This window comes from Pyrus communis, chromosome 9 (genome assembly GCF_963583255.1).
Source record: "Pyrus communis chromosome 9, drPyrComm1.1, whole genome shotgun sequence".
NCBI classification, from domain to species: domain Eukaryota; kingdom Viridiplantae; phylum Streptophyta; class Magnoliopsida; order Rosales; family Rosaceae; genus Pyrus; species Pyrus communis.
Genome location: NC_084811.1, coordinates 2,028,477 through 2,040,015, shown reverse-complemented (window position 1 = coordinate 2,040,015; position 11,539 = coordinate 2,028,477). Strand labels below are relative to the sequence as shown.

At 37.9% G+C, this 11,539-nt stretch overlaps 2 protein-coding genes across 4 annotated transcripts; both read right to left on the bottom strand.

Annotated features, from left to right (window-relative positions):
• Window positions 1–896: 896 nt before the first annotated feature.
• LOC137746088 (FRIGIDA-like protein 5) lies at window positions 897–6,281 on the bottom strand. 3 transcript variants are annotated; one of them, XM_068486149.1, is made up of 4 exons: window positions 4,009–6,281; window positions 2,669–3,211; window positions 2,181–2,356; window positions 897–2,068 (listed from the first exon to the last, which is right to left on the bottom strand). In XM_068486149.1, exons 1-4 carry the CDS (start codon window positions 6,134–6,136, stop codon window positions 1,145–1,147), a joined length of 3,771 nt encoding a protein of 1,256 aa, XP_068342250.1. In that variant the 5' UTR covers window positions 6,137–6,281; the 3' UTR covers window positions 897–1,144. The 3 variants fall into 3 exon arrangements, with proteins under 3 accessions (XP_068342250.1, XP_068342251.1, XP_068342252.1); XM_068486150.1 differs by having other exon boundaries at window positions 2,181–2,353; XM_068486151.1 differs by having other exon boundaries at window positions 2,669–3,169.
• An 894-nt stretch (window positions 6,282–7,175) lies between these two features.
• On the bottom strand, window positions 7,176–9,735 carry LOC137745303 (uncharacterized). The gene is made up of 4 exons (XM_068485238.1): window positions 9,533–9,735; window positions 8,792–8,909; window positions 8,473–8,698; window positions 7,176–7,481 (listed from the first exon to the last, which is right to left on the bottom strand). Exons 1-4 carry the CDS (start codon window positions 9,682–9,684, stop codon window positions 7,453–7,455), a joined length of 525 nt encoding a protein of 174 aa, XP_068341339.1. The 5' UTR covers window positions 9,685–9,735; the 3' UTR covers window positions 7,176–7,452.
• Between the last annotated feature and the right edge of the window lie 1,804 nt (window positions 9,736–11,539).

Sequence of the window (11,539 nt, the reverse complement as noted above, 5' to 3'; positions counted from 1 at the left end):
AATTTGATTATGTTGTTAACAAATTAAAACGTCGATTTTGCTCAACCCATGGACAAAAATCTTTAAGCATCTCCAAATTTTGGGCCCAAAACTCTTGTATTTTTTATAGTTGCAAGTTCGATAAAATTAATTTTATTTGTTACAATAAAGGCCTAAATGGATTAATAATTTTCATGATGATTAAGTAATTGAAAGATAGTTCTTGTAATTAAAAAAAAAATAGGATTTAAGCTTCTACAGTGAATTCTATTAGGATTAGGCACAAAATTGAAAATTCCGTCAACTTTCCATTAATTGTTAACATATGAGGCATACATGTGAGACTAAGAACATAAAGTTAGCCTTACATGTAAGTCCCACGTGCTAACAATTAACAAAGAGTTCCATTTTAGCCTAATATGTGTGACTCACATGCTATTAATTAACAGAAAGTTGACGGAATTTTTAATTTTGAGTATAAATCCTAACAAACTTCACCATAGAGACTTAAAGCCTAATTTTTATTTTTATTTATTTTTTATTTTTTTATCACATGAGCTATCTTCCAACTATCTTATCATCACGGAGACTAATAATTCAATTAAGCCTAAAATAAATATGTGTTACCCAATGAGTCCTAATCGGACAACACGCGTGGTGCGGGCGTTCAAACCAAAAAACTTCTTATATTTGAAAGGATAATATTAGGGAGACCAAAAATTTAAACTAAATTTACAAACTCAATGATGCATAACTAATAGGAAATTAGGAAGTAAGCATGTTAATCAACACGTAAGTAACAATCCAATCATCAACTGCATCATTTAGTTTGCAAATTTGATTTAAAAATTTTGATCCCGCTAGCATTATCCTATTTGAAAACAGCTCTAACTATATCAACTTTGGACAAAAAAGGAAAAAAAAATGACAATATGTCAAAGGGTATCCACAATAGTAAGGTCAAATTAGGTTGCTCCTCCTAATAGCAGTAGTGCAACTTACAGAAAAGAGCGGGCTGCCAACCTACCAAAGTTGTGCCACCAAAAAAAAAACCAGGAGGAAACGTTACGAGGAAGTTACCCGTAAGCAGCACTGTGATCTGGGACGGGTCAGAGTTACGCACCGGTCTTTTGTAGTTAGCATGTATAGCAGGTTCGTACTAGGTCTAATCAGGAACACAAGGACGAGGATTCGGGATGGCAGTAAAACCGGTACCAGCATTAGCACCAATTTCATAGCTGTTGTCATCCCCACCGAACTGCCCACGGTGTCTATAGTTTTCATGCCACAAAGATGGCTTCCGATACCCTGGGCCGATTGATTCAGATGTCCGATGATACTTGCTTTGACGCTGTTGCTGTGGTTGAAACCTATGTGGCAAAGTGTTGGGTCTACGTTTCTGACCTCTTCTGTGTTGTTCTGGTTCAACCTTAGAGGGAACTGATCTTTTCTGCTCTTGTCCCTCAACAGTGGAAGCAAGAGGCTTTTCTACCCCTTGTTCGACATTGGAGAACGGAGATTTTTTTTGCTCTTGCACCGCACCTGTGGAGGCAGCAGATTTTTTCTGCTCTTGTCCCTCAACTTTCTGACCACTTCTGTGGTGTTCTGGTTCAACCTTGGAGGGAACAGATATTTTCTGCTCTCGTCCCTCAACAATGAAAGCAAGGGGCATTGCTGCCCCTTGTTCGACATTGGAGGCAAGAGATTTGATCTGCTCTTGTCCCTCAACCCTAGAGAGAGATTTTTTTTGCTCTTGCCCCGCACCTTTGGAGGCAGCAGACTTTTTCTGCTCTCGTCCTTCAACCCTAGGGTCATGCGACTTTTTCTGCTCTTTTCCCTCAACTTTGGAGGCAGGAGCTTTTTTCTGCTCTTGTTGTTCAACCTTGGAGACCGGAGAATTTTTCTGATTGTGTTGTTCAACCTTGGAGGGAGGAGATATCTTTGGACATCTCCGATCCTCCTTTAGTTTTTCCAGAAAAGCTATTCTTGTTTCAATGAACCTGGAAGGGTACTCGAACTCGAGTTTGCAATCCTTGATACATTGAATCACAACTCTAAGATCAGCAATCTGGTTGTTTATACATTTATCCTGTGAACGTAAAAAGTATGCGTCAGTATATGTGTATTTACATTGAAGATGGTGCTATGTTTAACTATTTTTAAGGAAGAGATATTGGATGTCGAAAGAAGTTACAAGGTACCTTTTCATCAAGTGATTTACTTCTCTTGCTATTTTGTATGCACAACCTCTTTGCATTCTCCACAAATTCTTTCAAGAGTGGTACTGGGTGGAACTTGTCAATTAACTTGAACGGGCAAATCAATCGAACAGCTTCAATTAGTTGATTCTTTTCAATAAGATTCCGAATGAAATCTGCTACATATAAAACAGATTTGCCGGATTTATCAAACTGCTCTGAAGAAGTTTCAAATATCTTAAAGAAGATAACGTTGAAGATCAGATCTTGAGAAAGAAAGATTATAGAACATTGAGAAAGCTTCGCTATTGACATTGAAGAAAAGGGATGAAGGGATGAATTTCTTTCATGAGTAAAAGAAAATTCCTAGTTTTTAAATTTTTTTATCGACATAATTTCTTTTCTTTCTCCAATGTTGTATTCAATTTTGTGCAATTGGAAAGAAATAAAAAAGACTCCATCATCTATAAAGCATTAAATTAAACACTTACCAGGGATCTTATCAGCTAAACCAAGTGTCTGACATGCTTCTAGTGCCTGCTCCTGCTGAGAAATCCTCCCAAGAAACACTAAAATCTCTCTATTAAACATAGAAAGCAGTCCATATGTAGCTATGAACTGCAAAAAACCCAAAAGTTCGAAGGCTTGGGTGCCTGCACCAATTTTCGATTTCCAGTGGACTGCTAGCTTTAGGGCATCTTTGTTAACATGAGGTCCAACATGTGGTTTAATTCTCATTAGCTTGTCGAGTAGTGAAATGCACTTCGACATGACAGTTTCTCTAAAACCAACATCTTCTACTGTGCAGTATTTAGCAAAAGAAGTTTGCATCACATCCATCACAAACTTTTCTGGATCTGACGACATTTGAAAAGTAGCCCAAGTTTCGTTCTGCAACAGACAATCCCTACTGAAAATCTCATTTAAAACCCCCTGCAAATGACTAGCATCTGTGGTGTCAGATAGTTGAAGATTCGGAGAAGAAAAAGTCCCTGCATTTTTTACCAGTAAAGATTCTGGTGTCTCAGTTTTGGCTGTGGTAAGAAACAAAGAAAATGCAGTAGGCAGGTTAGAGAGTGAATAGTTCCAAATTTAACATATCGAATATATCTAGATCACTGTGTCCCGTTGTGCTTTGAGTCAATTGGTAAGGTGTGGTGGTCATAAGCTATCACTTAAAGATCCTATCAAAGCCAAAGTAAACAAGTTCAAGACAGAAGGTAGGAGAGAAGTGAATATAAGCTTTTTTTTTTTCAAGCCGGAAAGAAGATTTGCTGAGAGAGCGGGTAAATGAAAATGAGCAGAACATATTTGATGATAACGAGGGAGAGTACCAAGACTGGCTAGAGTGATCGAGGCTTGTTTTGCAAATGTTAAGAGCATAAGATGGTATTATGGGCACATTTGAGATAAAGAAGGCCTAAAAGACCGATTTGGAAGTATATGTAAAATGTGCAATAAGAAGATCCAAGATGAAATGGCAACAAAAGAAGATGAGATATAAGAAGAGAACGAGATACACAACGTAGTTGTAACTTAGGGGCTGAGAATTTCTGAAGGGACTAGTATACAATCCTGCTCTAAACGGCACAACTATAAGGCATGTCGAATTGAAACTTGCCCATTCTTATCATACCATTTTGGAGAGGATCGGAAGAGATAAGTTTCCTTAGAGAGAAATTCATCTTCAATGGACAACATGATCCCTTAAAAGGCACTGTTGCTGGTTTGCTGCTGATATAGAGTTCTACTTATTGACTTAACAGGGATGAGAAACATAATAGGAAATTAGAAATTCAGGTACAAATATGAACAAGAAAATAGAGCTTACCGGGTGCCTTATCAGTGAAACCAAGGGGCCAGGATAATTCAGTTGTGTGTTCATCCTTAGCAACGATCGCACAAAGACTTTGAATCGCATCATAAAACGAGGTGATTTCGTATGTACTAACAAACCGCAGAAAACCCAAAACCTCCAAGCAATTCTCCATCCTAGTCGTCATTTTAACCTTCCAATCACCTGCCAACTTAATTGCTTCTTCTTTCACCTCAGGGTTAATTTGGGGGGAGATACTCTTTAAAGTCTCCAACAAAAGGATACAGCTCACTCTAGTAATGCTCAAATCATAACCACACCTGCTTTTGTCCGCTCTTGAATTTGAATGGTGCAACCCTTGCATAGAATCCAAAACCAGTTTTGCCGGGTCTGGGGATGCCTGAAGAACAGCTGAGATTTCACTACCCACTAGAACATAGTTCTTCAAATGCTCGTTTATTAACAACAGCAAGCCTCTACCATCCATATTGACGCTGGACTGGTTACTTGCGGGAGAAGGAACAACAGCATTGTTGGCAGGGATATGTTCCAATTGCTCAATTTTCACTTGAGAAAGAAGAATACTAGTATTTTCTTTCGCTTTCAGGTTTTGGGTGTGTTCCTCGCTGAATTTTTTTAACGAATCAAACTCTTTATGCTTCAATTCAAGCTCTTTGGCTCGGTCTTCAAGTTGCCTCTCTTTCAGTTTAAGTTTTTGGCTGCGTTCTTCAGAGAATTTTTTTATCGAATCAAATTCTTTATGCTTCAATTCAAGCTCTTTGGCTTGGTCATCAAGTTGCCTCTCTTTCAGTTCAAGGTTTTGGCCGCGTTCTTCAGTGAACTTTTTGATCGAATCAAATTCTTTCTGCTTCAACGAATGCTCTTTGGCCCGATCTTCAAGTTGCCTCTCTTTCAATTCCAGGTCTTTGGCGCGTTCGTCAGTGGATTTTTTGATCAAATCAATTTCTTTCTGCTTCAATCTGAGCTCTTTGTCAAAGCCTTGAAGTTGGTTCTCTTTCTCCTTAAGTCCCTGTGAGAGAGATTCCAAATACTTTTCGCCTTCTTCTTTCGACTTTCTGAGTTCCCCAGCTTTTAACTCGACATTTCTCTCTTTCAATATAAGTTCCCTCTCTTTGAAATCAAGCTTACAGGACCACTCCTCCAACGATCTCTCACGCAAGCAAAAATCTTTATCTTTTTTCGAGTCTATTTCCCTAATCTTTGTCTCCCTTGATTCCACGGCATTCAAGCACTCCACTAACGATTTCTCTATCGCACTAAGTTTCTCCTTCTTCATTTTCAACTCCTTGTCACATTCTTCAACCGCCCTTTCCGCCTCCTTAATCCGCTCCTCTCTTAATTTCAACTCTTTGTCACACTCTTCAACCGCCTTTTGCGCCTCCTTAAATTTCTCTTCTTTCAAATCCAACTGCTCCTCTTGCACCTTAATCAACTTTTCCGCCTCCAAAATCTGCTCTCCTATCCAACTGAACTCCTCTTTGCGCTCCTCAATCGACCCGATAATCTCATTCAACTCCCTCTCCTTCAACTCAGTCTTCTCTACACACTTTTCCAACGCCTCTTCAAACCCCCGCACTTTCTCCGCCTTCAACTCAGCCAATTTCGACTTCTCGTCCACCATTCTCTCAACCCAATTCAACTTCTTCATCCGCTCCTTAACCCGTCTCTCAATCGAATCGCACTCCCTCTTCTTCTCCCCAACAAAACTCTCAACCTCCATCAACCTCTTTTCTTGCACCATAACCTCATTATTATGTTCCAGAATCAAAGACTGGAGAGAGTACAAGTGGTTCTTACTCTGTATAACCTCCTCAGCCTTCTCATCGATCAGACTCTGAATCCTCCCCAACTCGTCCGCTTTCGATTCAATTTCCGAGTTGAACTTCATCTCCTTCGCCGCCAACTCCTCGTCCCGCACACGGACCACCGTCTCGCGGTGGGCGAGTTCCCGGAATCGCGACCCGAGCGAGTACCGAGTCGACTCAAAGTGCTCCTCCAGGTCCTTCCATTGCACGGCGAAGATAATAAGCGCTGTTGCCTGCGCGTGTATGCACTCGTACGCCTTGCTCAGACTCCTCTGCTTCGTCTCCGCCTCCTTCAATTCTGCCTCTATCTTCTCCATTGTCTCCGCCACCGCATAAACCTGAGCGAAACGGCGTCGTGGTGGCGGAGAAGCAAAGAAAACAAGAGCACAAAAAAATCGTCTGTGCTCAGAAACCCTAGAAAAAAAAACAGAGGATTAGACCGTCGGGCTCGCTCTCTCTCTCTCTCTCTCTCTCTCTCTCAAACTGTGATAAAAAGCACGACAGCGTAACGTTTAAATAGGCCGAGAGAAAACCGACTTGTGCTTCCGTACGCAAAGAGGAGTTGACTGAGTGGTGGGCCACGAAAGCATGCAGGTTGCCACGTGTGTGAATCTGGATGGTCGATACGTTTCTCAATTGGATTTGAATTGGAAAAGGAATCTTCTTTGGTTCTCTTCCTCGTAAACCATCAAATTCAGAAATCTAGCTTATTGAAATTTAATACAACAATTACAAACAGAGGTTTATTTTAAAAGTTATAATAACTTCTGATAAATTTCTTAATAATTTTTTAACTGCTCTTATTAGTAATAATTCAGATTTAATGATGTATTTATTTACTTGAAATAATTAAGGATAGGTGTTGGAATCATTAACATGACATGATTACTTGAAATTTGAAAAATAATAAAATTAAAATAATGCATGGGATCAAGAGGAGGAGGGTGCGACTAGGATGAAAAGTGGTGACTTATATGAAAAAGGTTTACTGTAACTATGATATCGTGTTTAATAGAATAATAACATACGTAAGCATTTTTCAACACATCTTATTGTTTTAGTGAATTGAGACGCTATATGGTGATGAACCCATTTTATGTCAGTTGGTCTTCTCAGTGTGACAACTTAGCTTGTTGGTCCAAGGGTCCTTGGATGGATAGACGAGGAGCGTAGAACTTTTGGTTTTCATATTTTAACAATGAAAATAGATGTCAGTGCCTAATCCAATTGCTACTAATTTAGTTTGAAATCGCCTTTAACTAGAATCGAACTTAAGACTTTTTACTTACAGCTGAAGAAGAATATCATTATATCGTAGTACTAAGTGACAATCGATCATGTGATTTAGAAACAAGGTTCAAGTAAATCTTGTGGTCTCAACGTCTTGTATTAGGAATTTAGGATAAATACAATTTATGTTTGTCGACATTCTCCTACATTAGCACCCTCACAACACCAGTAGGTAAAATCTTGTGATTTCTCCCAGATGAATCTTCTCAATTTGAAGGTTACAACGAAATTCCGAAATCAAAGTATAAATTCTTGTACATACGAGAAAGGAGAAGATTACAAATCTCGATGAGCTGATGAATTAAACCACAAGTTTTCCGAAAGTTCCTTGGACAAGCATTCATCAGGGCTTTATACGAACCACGAATGAACCTGTTCAACAATTTCAGCAAAAAGAATCGATCATTACTACAAGGAGGCCAGCAAACCAAGCAGATATAATCCTTTAGTTTAAGCCAACTTGCCAACGAATGGAATACATTTCGAGCGAGTCGTGAGATCATATCAGTTTCAGTATTTCAGTGCACGAAATAATAATGAGACAGATATGTATGAAAGAAAATAGACAGAGGTATTTATTGATGTCAAATTGCAATAACGGGGCAAGCTGCAAGCAGCACGACGTAAAAAAACCAAAGGAGAAAACCATCGAAAACTCCAAATATTCAAGAGTTGAGGCTTTTGATGCATTTAAAGGATAAAACAAGTTTGCATGACAAGCTATTGAATCAACCAACACCATTTGTATTCCAAGAGTAAGGCAGTCAAAGTGAAACCCGTGATACACCAAGTGTTGATTGTCGGAAACAGAAACTTGAGCCCACGAGCAGAATATATAGGGCAGATTATGATTGATTTCGTCACATCTTATCCAGGAAATATGGAATTCTAAGCATGGCTGGTCAACAAAATTCCCATCCTCTTACCGTCTACTACACTTCAAAGTAATATACTGCTCTCTAATTAAACATGAACCACCTAAAATAAGTCAAAAAGACACTAAAGCAACTATCATAGGTGAGAATCATCATCTCTTGACTAGCGGGATACAGACGGACACTTATTCACTAGCCCAAAATTTCATAACTTAACCCACTTTTGGAAAGATTACAAAGAGGATATTGGCAGCTGACACTGCAAAGTGATGCTTAACATATAAGTGGATTGAAGAGGGTATAGATTCTATGGATGATTTACTCTGAAAACAAAGAATTATCGCAGATATATCAAAATTTTTAACTTTACAGGTGAACGGGTTTATTATTGTTAAACAAAACGTCATATACAGCATTGCTAGATGAATCTAAAATGTGCACAGACAGTGTATTCATAATTCTAAAGCAATAAACAGAGAACTACTTACACGCAGGAAGGTGGGAAGGGTCAGCAGAAACGGCACAAGCAATCCCCAAGTTATGAAGAGCCCCTTTTATGACTCCACACGAGAAATGGAGATGCATGTTTGGTTCTTGTGCTGCCTTGTTTTCAGCCGCCTCAGCATTTTCTTGAGACAAGTCTCCATTCTCGGAAGGATCAAGTGACATGCGTGAAACCCAACGAAATCGATTATCTTGCAATACAAAAGTACCCTACAACACAAACACCGTCTTAGTCTTATCAAATTAACCTTAACAAAGAACCGATAAAGAACCCCAATTCAGTAAATGATTCTAAAAAATTACTCTATGATTTGTCTTTAAGTTGTCAATCTGCTTCTTGAAGAGCTCGGACCAGAAGTCCTTGCAGATGAACTTAATTGCATCCAGATGATCAGTAAACCGAGGCCGCTCCATCGTATACCTAACAAGTAAAATTTAACCATAATCACACTCCTATTCCTACAATTTGATTAGGATTTACAATGAGCATTATTTTGTTTACATTAAGTTATAAGCAGACCTAAAATAGCATAGGATTCAATGCCACATACATGTGCTTTCCTTTCCCACATTTTCCCAGCAACCAAACACTCTACCAAATCATCGGGAAAACGAGAAAAATATGTCGAAATAAAACACTTACGAATTACTTTCCCATATTTCATCAGCAACGAAACACTCTACCAAATCAGTACAAACCAAAAAAAGAGAAAAAATTTCGAAATCAAACACTTCGAATTACTTTCCCACATTTTCTCAGCAACCACACTCTACCAAATCATCACAAACGGAAAAAGAGAACAAATTTCGAAATCAAACACTTGAAATTACTTTCCCACATTTTCTAAGCAACCAAACACTCTACCAAATGATTAAAAACGGAAAAAAGAGAACAAATTTCGAAATCAAACACTTTGAAAACATGCATTTTCAGATCTAAAAACCCAAAATCCGTGAGATCAAACAAAGCCAATTCAATTACAACGAAATTAAGGGACAATTAGAGAGGGCGGGGTGGTTGGGATAGAGTGCGGGAAGGTGTACCGCTCGGAGAGCTGGTGGCCAACCTGGTAGCCAATAGCGTCGATCCTACTGGCGGCGAGCTCGGGCTTGTTGGCGTATAACCGATTGCAGTACATAGAGACCATCTCTGTTAGTAGACTATCCACGCAGCTCTCTGAGACCTCCCTCCCCATCTCTCTCTCTCTCTCTCTCTCTCTCTCTCTCTCTCTCTCTATTTTCTCTGATTTTTCTTTCTAAATTAATTTTTATTTTCAGAAAAAGAAGAAAGAAAAATAGATTTTGAGAGTGGACGGTTGGGCCTTATAGAAATATGGGCATGTGGGTATGTGATAATTGGCCCATTGGGCGACCATACGACATTTTAATGGTGAAGAAAAATTATAAATAATTTAGGGTTAAGTAGGATAACTATCGAATTTTAGGAGGTAATTTCAAATTGGTTCTAATCTTTTAAAACATTCTGAATAACTATTTAATGTTTAAAAAGTAAAGATTTGTTAGGTTCACTAGCGTTAAGTGATGATGTGGACAATTATTAAAGCATGGTTTTACTCTGAAGTCGTCTATAAAGCTTTGAGTTTCCAAATCGACACATTTTAGCTAAGTAAATTTATGGCTTAACTTGGTTGAAAGGAGTCTGTTTGGTGAATCAGAGCTCCAAAGATGCCGATTAATAGAGACCAACTTTAGTGTTTGTCTACCTCACCATTTGATGCTAGAAACATCATTCGTTAATGTTGGTAAAGTCATTACTTAACGTCGGTGACCTAACAGATGTCTAATTTTTAAAACGTTAGATAGTTATGTAAAATGTTTTAAAAGTTGAGACTAATTTGAAATCACCCTAAAATCATTTTGATCATTCAGTAAGAGATCTTTGTTAAATTGATGGTATCAAATCATCCTCTCACCTTGAATTGGTTTCTTGAATTTTAATGGAGATTTTTCACGAATGGACCAAAATGATTGACTGTAAACAATCTCAGAAACCACTTTTGTCAATTTAAATCTCAACAACCAAAATGAGATGTTTTGAAAATCTCACATATCATTTTGGCTAAAAAAAAAAAAACTTTTTTTTTCTTCTGAAAACAAACGGATTTGTTTTTCCCAAACATAAATCACCATTGACAAAAATTTATAATCAAACCAATCACAATGACCAAAAAAATTGAAATCATGGCACCAGAGAAATTTTTCATTGCAAATTTCTATAAATTTCATCGAAGGCATCGATAGCGATCTATCAGTCGTTATTTCCATAAATTTACATATCAATATTTTAAACATTGTCAATATTCTTGTAGTTGAAATCAACTAATAATGTGACATCAACAACGAGCTCGTGAAGCGGTATGTTCAAGTATGTGGATCGCGGACAAATAACCATACAAGTACGTTAACAAAACGCAATGTGAGAAAGACTTACAAGAGACAAAAACCAGAAGAGTCACCAAGAAAGTCAACTTGAGTGTGAATTTCTCCATTTCTCATTTTTGGGAGTCGAAATATGTGATTAATAATGAAATTTCGAGTACAAGATGAAATTATGGAGATTGATGTACCCTTATTTATAGTAGAAGTACCATTATTTTCTAATTACCAAACATGTTAATGAGTCAAATGATTGGAAAACAAAATCTTCTAGATATAGTAAACTATAAAGTATTTAAAATTCTATTTACCAAAATGCACATGAACTAATTTGGTAGCAAATAATGGTATGCTTTTTTCGTTTCTAGATTGAATTTTTTCCCCTTGAAAATATGGATGAAATCAAACAAATCCAATCCAAATAAAATAAAAATTTAAGGGAACACTTAAAGAGGCCATGGCATAAAAGGAAAAAGATTTTCAGAATGCTCAAAACACGATCACATACGTTATATATAATTATACAAGTCGTAGAGTTGGTGGCCCATCGGAGAGTTGGTGGCCAACGTCGTAGCCAATAGCGTGGATCCTACTGGCAGCAAGCTAAAGCTTGTTTGCATATAACCGATTGGAGTACATAGAAATCATGTCTAG